This window comes from Oryzias latipes, chromosome 22, assembly GCF_002234675.1.
Source record: "Oryzias latipes chromosome 22, ASM223467v1".
Classification (NCBI taxonomy): Eukaryota; Metazoa; Chordata; class Actinopteri; order Beloniformes; family Adrianichthyidae; genus Oryzias; species Oryzias latipes.
The window spans coordinates 3,914,771-3,933,281 of NC_019880.2; the positions used below are offsets into that span (position 1 = coordinate 3,914,771).

General features: G+C 44.6%; 1 protein-coding gene across 3 annotated transcripts; it reads right to left on the reverse strand.

The window, feature by feature from the left end:
• Positions 1-935: 935 nt before the first annotated feature.
• Positions 936-16,726, reverse strand: ak7 (adenylate kinase 7). 3 transcript variants are annotated; one of them, XM_011490546.3, is made up of 18 exons: positions 16,621-16,726; positions 16,402-16,530; positions 14,842-14,950; positions 14,406-14,500; positions 14,195-14,305; positions 14,045-14,128; positions 13,803-13,891; positions 13,615-13,705; positions 13,441-13,518; positions 13,073-13,222; positions 12,836-12,964; positions 12,669-12,759; positions 2,819-2,941; positions 2,682-2,738; positions 2,397-2,594; positions 2,097-2,323; positions 1,564-1,713; positions 936-1,476 (listed from the first exon to the last, which is right to left on the reverse strand). In XM_011490546.3, the coding sequence occupies exons 1-18, from the start codon at positions 16,690-16,692 to the stop codon at positions 1,432-1,434; spliced, it is 2,028 nt and encodes a 675-aa protein (XP_011488848.1). In that variant the 5' UTR covers positions 16,693-16,726; the 3' UTR covers positions 936-1,431. The 3 variants fall into 3 exon arrangements, with proteins under 3 accessions (XP_011488848.1, XP_020569387.1, XP_020569389.1); XM_020713728.2 differs by having other exon boundaries at positions 16,369-16,530; XM_020713730.2 differs by lacking the exons at positions 16,402-16,530; positions 16,621-16,726 and having other exon boundaries at positions 14,796-14,896.
• Between the last annotated feature and the right edge of the window lie 1,785 nt (positions 16,727-18,511).

The window sequence follows — 18,511 nt, forward strand, 5'->3', positions numbered from 1 at the left end:
CACTTATAAGGATTTATGTGTTCTGAACATTTTTATCATTTACTTTGATTTTAAGATAACCAAACCCATATTCTCACCTGTTTCTGTAGTTTTTTTGTGACCCAAATAACGCTGCAATGTCTTGAAGGGTGTGAAGACTGCTGACTCATTGAAGCTGTGGGCCTTCATCCGTCGCTGCTTTCGTCTTGGTTCATTCAAATATTTAAGCTTTTTGCACTTCAGTCCACTTTCTAAAGTTGAAAAAGCTTCTGTGACTAACCTGTTAGCGAACCATTTCAAGAAGACACAGAATAGAAGGACTCCAACACAACAGCCACTTTGTATGAGAGCACACACAACCAGAAGGTTGGGTCCGCTTCGTTTTTTGGCTGTGTAACATTGTGTTGCCTCTGTATGACAGACGAAGCATGTGCTAATGTTTCCAGATTATTTTTATCAGGAGGTAAACCTGTAAACAACTTCAAAACAGACTTAAGAACCCAAATGCAGCCCCGAAGAAGGAACAGGAACTTCCATCGCAAACTGGAAACAGGAAGTGATGTCAACTTTTCCTCAAAATGAGGGAGCTGTTCAGACAAAAAGGATGATTGTTGGATTGAAGGGGTAAAAAATAGTCCAGCATGTTTAAACTCATATGCAAATTACAAAAAAAAAAAGATCTTTATAACTCTGCACACTGACACACCCCTTCTGAAACTCTCATTTTTGCATTATGAAGCTGGCAGACTTCTGGACATCAGAAATAACAAAAAGAAATCCCTCCATCGTCAGTGAGAGCTCCTCGGTTCATCCATCTGATCCATGAGCAGAGACTGACACCTGCTGGTAAAATGTAACCAGTTTCAGCTCAGAGACCAGGGCAGAGAAACAGAAAACGATCCAGCTGTTACACCTGGCTCCCACCAGAGGGCGCAATACTAATATCCACAACCTTCTTTTTTGGTCTTTGATTTAAATGTAAAACTTGCAATATTGTACATCATGTGATATCTGAAATATAATATTCATTATTATTATTGTATTATTCGTGTTTTAGATTAGATATTGACCAGTTTGACGTTCTTTTACAGTGAACGATCATCTTTATCAAAAAGAGAAGATGCTTTCCTTTAAAAACTTCTGTTTTAGATTCAAATCAGTCTGCACTTGAAAGGCCTGAGTTGGCTTAAGATTGATCTACATATGAGAGAGAAAATAGCAGAAGTTAGACCACAATTTGCTGGATTTAAATGATAAAACTGTATCTGAAACTGAAAGCAAGACTGAATCAAGTCAGGTAGAGAATGGTACCAGTCAGAAGTAATTTTTTGATGTAACGTTGGTGACGATGAAAAGCTGGAGAATCACTGTGGTACCCAAGGTTTTGCTTCTTCCCTGTTACGTTTTTGCAGAACCAACAGAAATTTATTTGCTCAGTTGAGTATAACAACTTTAGGCTGGCTTGTCAGAGGGATTGTTCTTGATTAAGTACTCTGCCTGTAACCAGAAGAACCAAAACATACTATAAACAAGAGAAGCTCCTGGTGGTCCACACTGAGTTTCCACCAGAGCAGAGCATCGTACCACAAAATCCACAGGATCTGGAGGCTGAACTCGGCAGCATTCGCTCAGAGCCTGCACCAGCGTGGGCATCACCTCCCTCTTCAGGTAGCTCAGGGCCTCAGCTTTCAGCGGCTCCTCCTTCTGCCGTCTCACAACCTTCAAACACCGACTCTGAAACATAGAACATCAAGGTTCACGAGGAGAAGATAGGATCCTTCATCACTTGACAGTTTCAAACGAACATTATGGGGACCATAACCTAATATGACTTGTGTGGTTCCAGCATGTATGAGGATGACGAAGCTGAGATTCTTGAATTTTGGTTTGAATTACTGAAAAACCTCTATTTCTGCATTTAAACATTTATGTCTCATTTCAGCCCAGCAGAAGGCAGTTTGGCAAGATTCATTACATTACTGTAGAATCTGGTTAAGCTCTAGTCACAGCTGTGTGAAAGTAGCATAATGCTTTTAGTGTCGGGAAGATCAAGGTGTCGTCTACAGAGACTGAAGGAAGCATTTAGAGGCACAGGGGACCTCCCCGCTCTCACCCACCCACTTCTCCAAACGTGATGCCCTTCTCCTGGCCTCCTCCTCCTCTGCCTCCCTCCTCTCACTCTCTGCCTTAGCCAGGGCCTCCTCCTTCATCATTTCCTCAGCCTTCCTCCTCTCCTCCTCCTCCACCTCCTGTCTGGAGGGGCTGTAACTCCTGGGAGGGCCCACCGTCTGCAGGATCTTCTGTATCAGCGGTTGATTGTAAGCTTCTTTACTGCTAGTGATTTCTGGTGGGAGATGCAGTGGAGTGAGCTAAACTCAAGTCACCAGACAAAAAAACGGATGAGCTTTGAGGATTACCCAGGCGCCATGATGGGATGTCCAGCTCGGTGAAGAAGGTGAGAACTGTTTCCTCAAGTGTGTTCATTTTTCTGTAGGTGGCTAACCGCTTGGTGAAGTTCTCTGGATGATAGTTGTGCTCCTGCACCACGCTCTCTGGCAAGTTCATCACTCGATCCACCAGGAGGTTGTCCGGCGCGTCCAGAGTGAAGACAAACTCTGCAGATTAAAACACAGGGGCAGCATAAAAACCCCAAATGCTGTTGGAGCAGCTTGAGAATTTTAAAATCAGCACAAAACCAACACCTGGAACAACCCTCCTGAATGAAGCCTTGTGGGGCGTCTCATCATCTTCCTCTGCTCCTGTGACAGAAGGCAGTTAGCCGTGTTCCTTCATACTGACTCTGTAAGATCTGCAGCAGCATCACGTCAAGGTTTCTAACCACTGAAGACTTCTTTTGCTTGTTCGTATGTGTTGGGGAATCCGTCGAGGACAAAACCTTGGTTCCTGCACGGGTTAGACATCAGTTTCTCCTTCAACGCCTTCAGCTGGTTCTCTGACACATCTGCAAGACGAGACAAGTGAAGAAGAGCGAGGCTGAATCCTTAAAAATAGAAAATATTTCTTATAAATTGACACCAATGATATCATATTTTCATATTTCTTATATCTACCAGTACTGACACATTACCATCCTCTAGTCCAGCATGTAAAGATTCCTGTGGGGACCTGATGAGTAGCCTATCTATGACAAATCCGGCAGACATTACTGAGACTGCCATGTTTTAACTGCATCTTCTTTGATTTTTTTATCTTTGAATCTCAATATTGAGATTTATAAATAATTTACGGGGTCTACTGAATGTTGGAACTTTGGTTATCAATGAAAGCTAACCTCTTTATCATAGCCATAAATGTAAAATGTCCTCTTGAGGACCACAGAAAAAAACATTGTCGAGTCAATTTTTTTTTTTTTTTTTTTTTTTTTTTAACTTGTCCTGTCCAACAGCTGGGCAGACAGATGAGAGCTGAGGGCCTCTTGTGTTGGACATATTTTACTTTAACAAGAGGGGTTATTAATCTTCAGACAAACCAAAGGTATGTCTGAATAAACCCCTTTTGTAATTGAGGCCAAACCTTATTAATTTCAATCATGTCTAAAAATCTTTGGTGTTGGACCGGACGGAAAAGGAAAGAGGGGAAGAAGAGAGAGGGACGCTAGAGAGAGGGGGGGTAGGGGGTGATAATAGGAGGGGAAGGGGGATAAGACCATGAAGCAGCATACAGCAACAAGTTTACTGGTTGTTAATCATTATGGTAAGGTTCAAATGCAGTACAAAAAGGGCGGGGCCCGTCCACACACACACTCAAATGTTATAAACACACCTGCTAGCTGCAAAAATGTCCACCTGTCGACATGTACACAAAACAGATAGTGTTCACACACGCATACTTATGCCTTAAAACCAACTAGTGTGAAATATTTCAGTCATTCAGTCATGCAAACTGTTAGTGCAAAGGTGAGCTAACACCAGTGCTCAGGTGAGTGTTTATGTTCTTCTAAAATGGATGGTGGAACGTGAAAAGAGGGAGGGAGAGTGCCCAGCCATCCCCACCCCAAGACCCCCACCGCAGCAGCAGCGGCTGCCGGAATCCCCCCAACGCCACATGGGAACCGGCAGGGAACAACCGCCACCCGGGCGACCAAGCCCGCCACCCAGGCCAGGGCCAGCAGGGCCGCCGCAAGGCCCCCAGAACCAGAGGCCAGGGAGGCACGGAGGGAAAGAGAAGCGCCGCCCCAGCCCAACCAGGAGAGCAGCCCCCCCGCCGCGCCCGGAAAACTCAACGCAGGGCCCCACCGGAGAACGACGCCCACAGCCCCAAACGAGCACCCCACCACCACCCAGGAGTTCCGGGCATCCCCCCGCCCCAACCCCAGGTACGAGCCAGGACCCCCCAAGGGAGACCCGCTCCGCACTCCAGGCAGCCATCCGCCCGGCCCACGGTTGGTCCAAGGAGGAGCGAGGCAGGGGGCCCGCCGCCCCCACCCAGGAGGGGGGAACCCCGGGGAAAAAAAGAGGGCCCACAAGGGGTGTTGTAAATATGGCCCGACCAGGCTCGGCCACAGTTGAAAATTTGGCGGGGCCCAGCACTCAGGAGCAAGGACCAGAACCCACCCCCCAGGGACCAGACACCCCCGGCTCAGATGTAATGTGAACCCCCCCCACCGCGCGGAGAGAGCACCGCCGGGCCCAGGAAGCCGGCACCCCGGGGACACGGCCGCCGTTGCAAAGGGGCCCGTACCCCCCACCAGGGAAGAGGCAGGGGACAGACGGACCCAGGTCCCACCTTCCTTGCAAAATGTGTGTGCGTGTATGTGTGTTTGAGAGGGTGTGTGTGTGCATGTGTGTGTGTTTATGTTGGGATGTATATATTGAGGGGGGAGGGGTGTGTGTACTAAGGGGGGTGCAGTTAAAATTGGCGGGTAGGGCACTAAGGGGACATCTCCTGATTACTCACAGTGACGTCCCCTCACCCTCCCCACCAAGGGGCCCTAAATGTCTAAGGTGCGGTTAAAATTGGCGGGTAGGGTGCTAGGAGGACATCCGCTGCTTGCTGGCAGTGATGTCCAAGCACCCCCCATACCAAGGGCCCTACATGTCTAAGGTGCAAATAAAACCGAAAGAGGGGGGGCCCACTCCATACGGCAACCATAGGAGGGGGGCCACTGCCTAGTAAACCCCCCCCCAAGGCTCATCGCAGGCTAAGCCCCCCACCCCCTCACCCTATTATAAGGTTATATGAGGAAGGGGGTAAGTTGGGGACAGCTGATAGACTGTCCCCCGGTGGTCAAACAGCTGCCCCCCCCCCCCCCCCCCCCCAGCAAGGGGGCCAGGCCCACCCAGCCCAGGGGCCCCACCCCCGGAGGCGCCGACACCCCAGGCCCAGCACCACCCACCCCACACAGAGAGAGAGGAGCCAGAAAGCGCTGCCCCCCCCCCCCCCCCCCCGGAGCAAGCCCAGGCCCCCACCCCCAAACGCCGGCCCTAGAAGAGCTCTGGTCAGGCCTTGACGGGACCGAGGCAGCCAACCGGCCGGGGAAACCGCCGATGGCCTCAGCGGAGACCCCGACCCGACAACCCCCCCTGCCCCGTACCAATAGTGCCCCCCCCCCCCCTCCCCCAGAATCCCCCCCCACAGGACAGGGCCGACAAGACCCCCCACCCCACCCCAGACCCCGCAGCCGAAGCGGATGACACCCAGAGCGACCGGGGGCCCCAAGAGGGTTGTCCTGTCCCGCCCCAGAGCCAGGGAAGGGCCGATCCCAGCCCCAGGTGTAGATGGGAAGCCCATCCAGCGCCGCTGGGCCCCCCCCCGAGCAGCGCCCCCCGCCAACCCCCCCCAGCACAGGCAAAGGGACCACCCCCCCAAGCCAAGCCAGACCACCACCCCACCCCCCCACCACGCACCCCCACACCCAAGCCTAGAGGACCACGCAGCGCCCCAGCCCGCCCCACCCAGGCGCCGGACCCGACCCCCCGACCAACGGAGCCCCCACCACCCCCCGCCAGGCACCGGAGGCCCCGACCCCCACCCCGGCCCACGGCAAAAGGGCAAGGAGCAGCGATGACCAGGCCCCCCCCCACCCCCTAAGTCACGGAGTTAGCTATGGGAGACCAGAGAGACCGAATTCTTTCAAAGTTACTTGAACTTTGGGCTGACATTTTTTCCAAGCTGATATGATCAAGCAGCAGATTTCTGTGATGAGTTATATTTATATTTTTTTTGCTTTTCCAATTTATTAAAATAGTTTTTTTAGCAATGCAAAGAGTTATGAAAATGATAGAGCCTAATCCTCCTTCTACATCGATGGCACTCATGTCACCAAGCACACAAAGTGACGGTGAAGCTGTGATTGAAACCTTAAGCCAGACTGATAGATCGGCACATACCTGCTGCCAGAGAGCCTGGACAGGCGTGCAGAACCATAGTGCATGCATGTAATTGTCGGGTAGATTACTGTCACAGTGCTGACAAATGTCTGAGTTACTGAGACCCATCTTGAACATCCTCTGTCCAGTGTAGTAAATTCTGTGAAGAGTTTTGAAATGGATTAGCTGCAGATTTGGACTTTTTGTCATTTTAAAGGTGTTTAGACAGAGTTCTGACCAAAAACTTTCATCTGTGCTGATGCTCAAATCCGCATCCCATTTTGTTGTCGGAAGTGAAATATTGTTATCTAAATTACATAAAAGTTTGTATATTTTGGAGAGAGTTTTATTCATTGAGAAATTGATCAGAGTGGCAACTACATCTGGTAGCTTTAAATCGTTGTCTCTGTATTCAAACTTTTTAGTAATAATTGATTTAAGTTGCTGATATTCCAAGAAGTTATATATTCCATGTTTGTCTTGAAGTTCCTGGGGAGTTATGAATCTTCTATCAATAATTACGTGCTCTAGTTGTTTTATGCCCCCTGCTTGCCAAGCTGGGAAGTGGATAATTTTTTTGTTTATGAGGATGTCTGGGTTGTTCCAGCTGGGTGTCATTTTGCACGGTTGAATTGATGATTTTGATATTTTGAGAAATTCCCACCAGGCTGGTAAAGTGGCATTTATATTAATACTTTTGAAACAATCCTGTTTTTTAACTATTTGGCTAATAAATGGAAGATCTGACAGGTTGATCTTTCCACATAACGCCTGTTCCAAGTCTAACCATGAGTTAGTTTCTGGATTATTTTTTAACCATTTTAAGATGTATTGTAATCTATTTGCAAGAAAGTAATTTGTGGAAGTTAGGTAATTCTAATCCTCCACAGCTTTTTGCAGATTTTAAAGTTTTTAGACTAATTCTTGCAGGTTTATTGTTCCATAGAAAGCTTGATATGGATGAGTCTAATGTTTTGAACCATTTTAATGGCGGTTGTGTGGGAATCATTGAGAAGAGATAATTAACTTTGGGTAAGATTTTCATTTTTACCCTTATGGGCTACCTTGCCCATAAGGGACAAAGGCAGGTTGGTCCAGCGTGTTAGATCGTCCTGTATGTTTTTCAGTAATGGGGTGTAGTTTAGCTGCACCAGTTCTGATATTTTGGGGGAAAAATAAATACCTAGATATTTTATATTGCCTGATTTAACTGGTATTGTGAGTCCTTGCTCCGCATTACTGTTCAGTGGTAATAAAACAGATTTATTCCAATTAATGGAATAGTCTGATATAGAAGAGAATTCATTAATGATTGTTGCCGTTTCATTTACAGAATGTATATTACTTAAAAACAGTAATATGTCATCTGCATAGAGACTAATTTTATGATGGCTGTGTTTGGTTTTAATTCCTTTAATACTCTCATTCTGTCTTATTGCTGCAGCTAGAGGCTCGATAAATATTGCAAAAAGAGAGGGGGACAGTGGGCAACCCTGTCTAGTTCCTCTTCCGAGAAAAAACCTGTTGGAAGTCTGTTTATTAGTTCTAACTGATGCATTGGGGTTGTGATATAATATTTTGATCCAATTGATGAATGATTCTCCAAACCCAAACTTATGGAGGGCAGCAATGAGGAACTTCCAGTTTACTCTATCAAAGGCTTTTTCAGCATCCAGTGATAGTATAGTCATTTCCTGGTTTTTGATGGTGGCAAAGTCTATTATGTTAACGAGTCTGCGGACATTGTCATCCGAGTGTCTGCCTTTGATGAATCCAGTTTGATCAAAGTCAATTATGTGAGGAGTGACTTTTTCTATTCTCTGTGCTAGTGCACAGTCGAGTCAATTTTTTTAATTGCGTATTTAATTTGGTTTTTACTGTGTTTTTGTCGGTACGTTTTACATTACAAAACAAACCAGTGTCTGATAAAAAACAAATTAAATACGCAGTATAATTTTATAGACACAATGAACCTCTTTGAATCATTACGAAAAAGTTTCGGACAATTATCCATCCATCCATCCATCCATCCATCCATCCATCCATCCATCCATCTTCCTCCGCTTATCCAGGACCGGGTCGCGGGGGCAGCAGACTGAGCAGAGATGCCCAGACTTCTCTCACCCCAGCCACTTCCTCCAGCTCCTCTGGGGGGACCCCGAGGCGTTCCCAGGCCAGCCGAGAGACGTAGTCTCTCCAGCGTGTCCTGGGTCTTCCCCGGGGCCTCCGCCCAGTGGGACATGCCCGGAACACTTCTCCAGGGAGGCGTCCAGGGGGCATCCGGACTAGATGCCCGAGCCACCTCAGCTGGCTCCTTTCGATGTGGAGGAGAAGCGGTTCTACTCCGAGCTCCCCGCGGGTGACCGAGCTTCTCACCCTATCTCTAAGGGAGCGCCCAGCCAGCCTACAGAGGAAGCTCATTTCAGCCGCTTGTATTCGGGACCTTGTTTATTCGGTCAAGACCCATAGCTCATGACCATAGGTGAGTATTGGAACGAAGATCGACCGGTAAATTGAGAGCTTTGCTTTTCGGCTCAGCTCTCTCTTCACCACGACGGACCGATAGAGCGACCGCATAACTACGGACGCCGCTCCGATCCGCCTGTCAATCTCACGCTCCGGTCTTCCCTCACTCGTGAACAAGACCCCAAGGTATTTAAACTCCTCCACCTGGGGCAAGGACACTCCACCCACCGAGAGATGGCAAACTACCTTACTCCGGTCAAGGACCATGGCCTCAGATTTAGCGGTGCTGACCCTCATGCCAGCCGCTTCACACTCGGCCGCAAACCGCCCCAATGCATCTGGAGGCTCCGGTTTGATGAAGCCAACAGGACAACATCATCTGCAAAAAGCAGAGAGGAAATCCTGTGGTCCCCAAACCAGATCCCTTCCGGCCCCTGGCTGCGCCTAGAAATTCTGTCCATAAAAACTATGAACAGAACCGGTGATAAAGGGCAGCCCTGCCGGAGTCCAACGTGGACCGGGAACAGGTCTGACTTACTGCCGGCTATGTGAACCAAGCTCCTACTCCGGTCATACAGAGACCGGACAGCCCTCAGTAAGGCTCCCCGGACCCCATACTCCCAGAGCACCCCCCACAGGATGCCACGGGGGACGCGGTCGAACGCCTTTTCCAAATCCACAAAACGCATATGGACTGGATGAGCGAACTCCCACACATCCCTCCAGTACCCTAGATAGGGTGTAGAGCTGGTCCACTGTTCCACGACCAGGACAGAAACCGCACTGTTGTTCCTGAATCCGAGGTTCGACTATCGGACGGACTCTCCTCTCCAGTACCCTGGCATAGACTTTCCCAGGGAGGCTGAGGAGTGTAATTCCCCTATGGTTGGAACACACCCTCCGGTCCCCCTTCTTAAAGAGGGGGAACCACCACCCCTGTCTGCCAGTCCAGTGGTACGGTTCCCGACCGCCACGCGACGCTGCAGAGACGTGTCAGCCAAGACAACTCCCACAGCATCCAGAGACTTGAGGTGCTCAGGGCGGACTTCATCCACCCCCGGGGCCTTGCCACCGAGGAGCTCGTTGACTACCTCAGTGACTTCAGCCCGGGTAATAGACAGCCCCACCCCAAAGTCCTCACTCTCCGCTTCTTCAAAAGAAGCGGACAATTATGCATGCGAGAACTCCGACGGCTGGAAAAACTGGAACGTAACCGGGCGCGTCAGAAGAATTATCTGCGGATTAACCTCCACTGCCGGGATGAAGGGATTATTCCAACCAGTCTCAACATAAAGAACCCGATCAGAACCGACAACGCAGAGCGGATGATCAAAAGAGTGCGGAGGGCTTTGGTCAAAGAAAGAATCCGGTGCACAACAAACAAGATTAACATTTTGGAAACACAGCTGGAACGGGAACTACAGGACTTCACACAACGACACTCGCTTAACAAAGAAACGGAGCAAAACCTGAGAGGACACCTACGCAACGTACACAACAGTGAGTATGAAAAAACAAAAACACGCCACATAGCAAAACTTGAAAAACTAATAGCCAAAGCAGCAAAAAAGCAAGAACACAAAAACACCATAAATGACAAATGGATCTGCAATCTATAAAAATACACTCTATCCGAAGCTGAACGCAGCGTATTATCAAAAGGTTTAAACTACGCCATAACCCCAAGCAGATCCCACATGAGGAATTCATCGTAGCCACCGAATTAGCATGTGAAAGAATACAGGACCCAGGAGAAAAAGCAGCATTGCGCAATGAAATGGCAGGCATCCTCAAAACCGCAAAACTACCACCAAGCAACATAACCAAAAAAGAAATGGTAGCCATCCACAATCTGAAAAACAATAGAGAAATCACAATATTACCAGCGGACAAAGGCAGAACCACAGTCATCCTGGACAGAGAACAATATGAAAAACAAATGGATGAGATACTTCATGACCGGAACACCTATGAGGTCCTGAAAAAAGACCCGACAGAAGCAAAGAAGAAAAAACTCAAGACTATACTGAAACAGCTACAGGAGGAAAAGAAAATAGACAAACAAACCTACAACCACGTCATACCAACAGCCAGCATCATCCCCCGAATCTATGGCACTCCAAAAATACACAAACCTGGAGCACCACTGAGGCCCATAATAGACAGCATGGGATCAGTAACATGCAACCTATCCAAATTCATCGCCGATATTTTGAAACCCCTCCTAGGAAACACAGACTACCATTGTGAAAATGCAAAACAGCTGGCAGGGAACTCAAAGACAAAAAAATGGAAGCAAACGAAATATTCATTTCACAAGACGTAGTATCATTATTCACCAGGACTCCAGTAGAAGCCACACTACAAATAGTCCAAGAACAGTTAACAGCAGACAAATCGCTAAGGAAACGCACAAATTTTACAGTTAACGACATTACTAAACTTCTCCATTTAATCACTACATCCACGTATTTCCAATTCCGTAACACAATTTACAGACAAAAGGAAGGCTTTCCCATGGGTGACCCACTATCAGCCACAATGTGCAGCTTTTTCATGGAGGACCTGGAAAAGAAAGCAATAACATCCGCACCAGAGCACTGCCGTCCAACCTTGTGGAAACGCTACGTCGATGACATTCTGGAAAAGATCAAAACAGGACACACGCAAGAGATCACAGACCACCTGAACACCATGGACGATACGGGACAAATCAAATTCACACATGAAGAGGAGAAAGACAACTCCATCAACTTCCTGGACATAAACATCACGCACACCGAAAACAGGGGCATAAAAATAAAAATACACAGGAAACCAACTCACACAGATCAATATTTGTTATGGACATCAAATCAGCACCCCAGTCAAACCATATAAAAAACTCAGGCAAATACTTGTTCACCCAAAAGACAAGATCGAACAAAACAAGAAATGCAAAGTCATTTATGAAATCCCATGTCACACCTGCAATAAAACGTACATCGGAGAAACAGGACGCACCTTCATCACAAGAAAAATGGAACATCAAAAAGAATGTGAAAAGGAAACAAATAAAATACTAACAAGAGCCAGACGACAACAGGCAGTACAAGAAAATATGAAATCAGCCATAACGGACCACTGCAAGCAGGAAAACCACATCATGGACTGGGAAAAGGCCAAAGTCCTCCACACTGAAGACAACAGACACCGCAGATGGATCATGGAGGCGGTGGAGATAAGAAAGCGAGCCCATACTTCCATGAACAGGGATGAGGGAGCCTTCCTGCTCTCCCACACCTGGAGCAACATCCTCCAGCAAAAAACGGACATCAAGGGGCGGAGTCACTTGTCAAAGTTTGACAGGTGACTCCGCCTCAGTCACAATCAGCTGTTTTTTAAAGACGTCACACACCACCACCTGATGACGACCCTGATGAAGGTGGAAGACATTCCACCGAAACATGTCGGTACGTTTTACATTACAAAACAAACCAGTGTCTGATAAAAAACAAATACGCAGTATAATTTTATAGACACAATGAACCTCTTTGAAACAATTTTTTTAATTCTACCAAAACCTACAATTCCCAGAGCCCCACCCTTCACATTTTGTTTAACTACAAAGCCCCAAATCTCCTCTGTAAATACCAAAATGAGATAACTCAGTAGTATGCAGTTGTTGGGAGATATTCAGGTTTAGGAGATGTTTAAGATAGTGCTATCACATTTGCTTTTGACATAAACAGATGGGGCTCCAAGAATTACCCCTGAGGAACACCTTAAGTTACACTGAAGCAGCTTAAGGTAAACTCTTCCTTGAGACATCTGGATCTACCTGTGATATTGGATCGTAATTATTTCCTACATAAAAACAATGAATCAGAAGAGGGTAAGCCTGTTTTTTTAGACCTTTGTTATGCTTCATGCTGTCCTTTAGGCTGCTTAGAAGATCCTTCATCGTTGAATCATCTGCTTCTGGATCAAGATTTACAGAATCCTCCTGAAATAAAACAAGAACTGTACTTGCAAACAGAAAAAAAGAAGATAAAAAACCCTCAACTGATGTGTCGGCTCACCAGCTGGGCGATGGCCTCCGACACGGCGTCCCTCAGGGTGATGTAATGGAGCTTGTAGTGTTGGCAGATTTGTTTGGACACCGTGCTCTTCCCCGCCGCAGGAGGACCCAGCACACACATCCGGATGGGCTGCAGCACAAAGAGCTTCATCTTAAATTTTGGGTTAGTTTAGTTTGTGATCGAGTTGGTTCTGTCTTTTGACCTGGACACTCCGGACAAGGATCATCTGGTGCTCACCAGCAGTCCCCGAGTCTGCCGGTACTCCTCCACCACTAGATCCACATTCTCCACCAGCCCAGACTCACAGTGCCAGCTGATGGAAAACAGCTTGCGGATGAACACAGCTTCCATTCGAAGGCTGACCAGCAGATAATCGATGTCTGTTGCCTGTTAACGACAGACAACTCCATAGAGGTTCGGTAGAATTACAGAGACCCAAGACCTACAGATCTGTTAGTTTGGTAGCCACAGTTATGAGCCACCTGATTACTGAACACCTGTATAGGATCTTTTTTTTGTGAGCTAGACTATCTAACCCGAAAGGTGCCCTACTTTATTTTCAATTACATTAACAAGCACAAAGTATGAGCTTAACAGGTGCATACACTCAGGTCTTGTACAAGAAGGGCCTCCTCAATGGGTCGTTTGTGGATCTTTCCTGATCCCAGAGTGGAGGCCACTGCCTGGAGAGGAAAGACATTACATTAAAAAATCAGTGACACCTGCAGAATTACAGGAAACTGTTTTCTGAAAGTGTCCTAACTTTTTTTTAAACTTGCCTTTATGATTTCCTCCATGCTGTTATTGGAGCCATCCACAGCCAGCAGGTAATACGGCCTGGGCCGATGGTGGATCACATGTTGAATGACACTAAACACAAAGGGACTTTGATGGTTTCAGCACTCAGGCTTCATGCTGGAGCATCATGCCACGTTCTGGTATGGCTATGCAAAGCAGAACTACTCACCTGGCCAAATCCCTGATATGAATTGTAGGAACAATGTTATCGCCATCTCCAAATACAGAGACTTCAGGCTCCTGTCCGAGCCACGCTTTCTACAAACACATATGAAGCCATGGATAAGTACAGGACACTTTCAGGCCTGGTGTGAGCTACTTTTGACACCTTTATTAAAACGGTGGCATTTTGGTCAACCACTAGGAGGCAAAGAAATGAGAAGAATAAGGAGGATTTTCTTCATTTAGTACCTTAAAGAAGTAGTGGAATAGGTTTTCTCCCATCCCGTACTGCAGTCCTGACGCCACCACATAGGTGGAGAACAGCTCCCTATTCTGAAAGAAACCAACATGTCAGCTGTGAACAGATCTCAGTCAATGCACGAAGCCACCAGAACGCACAGTTTTGCCCATTTTAGCCACCCTCTTCTCCAGGTCAATGTGCCGCGCAAAGTTCGGATGAGCTTTTCTGCTCCAGAAAATCTCATCTGTGAAAGGAAGCGTTGGATCATCCTGTAAAAAAAAAAAAAAAATACAAGAGTTAAAAAAAAGGTTTTTATCTATGAAAAAGCCATTCAGATGATAAAAAAACTGAACTTCTATGGGAACTCACAGGATCCACTGGCTTGCTTGAAGCCCAGGTCATTACTGTAGAGATGAGGATGAACATCTTTGGTCCAGAGAAACTCCCCATCAAACCATGGAGAGCTGTCAATCAGACACAGAGAAGATCGAGGTGGAATTTTATATTCACACCAATTAAAATCCTCACAGCAAGAAAAAGCTCAACATCTATGCAAACAAAGAACTGGCTCCATAGCAGAAAAAGCTTTTAAAACTGTCATTAACCTTTATTTGTATATAAATAAATATCTTAAGTCCAAATGACCCAAGAAAAATGGAAAACAAAACATAAAAGTTAAACTAATATTAGTATTATTGTCTATTATGCATTTTTAAAAAATTGTAATAGATATTACCTAAAGGCAGGAAAAACATTTACTTTCGCTTCTAAACAGCTTCTCATCCAAACCACGTAACGTTGTCACCTGTCACAGCCCACGCGGCCTCCTCCACCTGACCGGTCTCCTGGCTGACATTATAGATCACAGCATCACACTGCATCAGTTTGGACAGCAGCTCCTCTCTGTCCGGACGCTACAAAACACAAAAGACAGACATGTTTCCTGCAAAGACGAGAGGCTATTGGTGACGCCAGGATTACAGTGTTAAAGTAAGACTAACACTTCTTTAAAAGAATATTAGTCTATATTTATGGAAAGTAGTTGTAATGTTTTTTTTTGTAGTTTTTTTTTTCATATTATGCAAGTAGTTGATATAAGTTATCCTCCAATTGGTTGCTCAAGAATGACTAAAACAGTTCTGGTGGTGAACATAACTATGTGATAGTTTATATTCTTGAATGAATTGGATTTTGACAAACAAACAGACTAAATACAACAGGTGTCGTCTGAAAGAAGCAAGCACGCTTTGATGCTTCGCTTCATTCTCCTGCCTTCTTCGCCGTGGCAAGAAAACAGGATTAAAACCATATTTAAAATTTGTGAGATTGGCTATGATGTATCAATGCTGTTTGTTATACATAGCCTGGAAACAAGAGTGACATGGTTTAACTCTGTCTTTATGAATAATATTTTTGTATCATCGCTGCTGGCTGTAGAGTGTGTTTGTGTGTGTGTGTGTGTGCACATGCTCATCCAGAGTAATGAGGACGATGAAATGTTGATCAGTGCTCCCCTATGACCTCATTTATCCTGTCATTTCACAGGCAGGTGAAGGTTTTGTTTGACGTGCTCATCGTCAGGTTATGGCGTCTCATACCGTCTTGAGTTTGTACATAAATGAAGCCTGTCGTCCAGATGTGTCTCTGTTTGGCTTTTGCCTCCACCTAAAGCCCCAGCTTCCCTCACTGGCAGTGCCTGTTGTTTCATTTGTCCCTCTGTGTGTACAAGAAGTGTGCCTCCTGGACACATGTATGTGTGAGTTTGCATGTCAGCAAATCTTTCTTTTTGTTTTTTTTTTTTGTATGGTTTTGTTTGCTTATTCTGTTTTTCCTTCTGTCCATTTTGGGAGTGTGTGTTTATTTATTTCACAGTTCACAACCATCCAAGGACATTATATCAGACTTTTTGGTGCCTTTTTTATGTTTCTTCAATACACATCTAAGTAAAAATGGACAAAACATTGAAATGGAATTGAAAGACAACTCTTCATCAAAAAAATAAATGACTAAATCAGGCTAAAAATTAATTCGGTCTCAAGCGTTTAACTGAACTAGACTGACCAAAAACGTGTTGTGCTGTATGTATAAAAATCATATTTCAAAAAATAAATAAATAAATCATGTTGTTGACTTTTATTTTCTTCGTATCACTAAAGTTTTTACTTGAGCTCTATATTTAGAAAAATTGTCCAAAAATGAGTTAGAGAAATAAAGTCTAAGTAGAGTGTTTTATAAATAGGCTGTTTTATCCAAAATAAAAAAGTAAGCTCTGAAAGAATAATCGTTATTTTTATTTATCTTAAACACACTCTAATAAATGTAACAAACTCACTGCAGCTTTTACGTTTAAGAGATGTTCACCCACAAAGTAAACCTCCAGCGCGCGCGGCGCGTCCTCGTGAGGCCGTTCGGAGACCGTTCCGACCACCTGGAGGGCTGCAACTTCCTGAACGTCTGTGTGGTCACGTGCTGCAGCCTCGCGCTCACACAGAAACTAAAAAACAAAACAACAAAGTTAGCGCACTCAATATAAACATAGACAGTATTGGCACAAACGGAACCTCATAGCAGCGAGCTGCCGTACCTCGGCGATGTGTCCGGAGGAGAAGGAATTAATGTTGTTTATGAAAACTCTCATCACCGGCGGCTCCGCCATCTTTGGTATCAGTTGTGATGTTGCTAGGAGACGATCTCTGTGACGCAGTCAGCAACCACGCGGGGGGCCAAATATTTGAGTTCCGGCACGTCACTATCGCCAGAAAAAAAAAACGTTATGCCCCCTCATATAAAGGAGGATATGAATTCACAAATATTTCTGATTTAAATTATACATTTAAAATTAACTGGATTAAAAAATGCCTTCAACACTCAAATTCAGTTTGGGACTTTATCCCCTTCAATTTTTTTAATAAAATTGGTGGCATTCATTTTCTATTAAAATGTAATTATAATATCAAAAAGAATCTAGTCAATCTTTCGAATTTTTATCATTTATTTAACATTATTATAAGTTTCAAAAAAATCCTGACATATTTCACTTCTGATGATAAAAAAGTAGAAAATAGTTTTAATTTGTTACTTCTCCAATCTAAATCTTACATACATAAGTGCCGAATAAAAAAAACACAACTCCAAATTTTACTGTATTTAAGAAAAAGATGTTTCAATTTTATGATTACATTTAAAAAAAATAATACACCCAAAGGAAGTAACACTGGAACAATTTGAGCTTTGCTAGTTAACTATTTAATCCCCTCTATTAAGAAAACTTTGTATTGTGAATAGTATTATTATTATTGATTTTGTACTCTCTTTTTATATATTTTAATAGACTCTATTTTCTTATCAGCGAGCTTTATTTTTCATATGTTTCTGCTACGTTTATTCCTTGCTGTGGTTAAATAAGTTTGGAATGATGTCATTGGTTGTTGCGGCTGATGATCTATTTGAGTCCTTGATGTTGTGTTTTGTACTTTATTATTATGTTTCAGTTTCGGTGCATAGCGTTTTGTGAATGTTGAAGTTTTAATTATTAAAAAAACACTGTTTCTTTAACCAACTAAATAACTAACTAACTAACTAACTAACTAACTGACTAAATAAATAAATAAATAAAAATATTTGAGTTCATGCAGAAGGAAGAAACCATAACCAGGACGAGGGGCTTAGACTTTATAGCTCTACCAGCCAGTATGCAGCCTACTTTGTTAAATAAAATAAAATAAAAGACCGTAAATACATTTTAATATGTTTTAACTGTGTATTAACCTTTTAATGGAACTTAAAACATGGAACTTTCTCAGATCATCTGAACCGAACAAACAATTTTCCACTCATTAACTCGAATCTTTACATCCAAAATTACAATATACTGTTGCAAATTCACACTTTAGAGGTAATATATACTAAGAAATATTCTCAAAGTATAAAACTAGTAAGTAAATCATCCAAAATGTCCAAAAAGAGAATTCCTGTTTGGCCTTAAGGTGTATCTTTACTAGAAAGCTAAATGGAAGCTCTGATTTAGAAAAGGAGTTAAAAGATCTTCAAGAGATCTCAGGAAAGTCAAAGAGAGAATCTCATGATGTACGGTCCATGTACAACAGCGCAAAGAGGCAATGTCGGCTACTCTGAACACAACTTTGGGCACAAGAACACTTCAGTGACAGCAGATGGAAGTCACATCCAATATGGTGGATTAATCCAACAATAGTTGCATCCATTTTCTTAACCCCCCTTTTGGGGCAGGGGGCTTTCCGGAGCCTGTCATGTGATCGTGATCATTAAATAAACTGAATTTTACAATTTATTGTAATGGAAGACGTATTAATTTTCAGGTAGAGTTTTTCTAAGTCATATTTAAAATAAGTAATCGGGTACAATATCAGGACGCGCATCATATGGTGGGATGCATATCGGGATACATTTTGGTTTGCCAGACTCTTGCCAACACAGACCCGTAATCACGAGGCCCT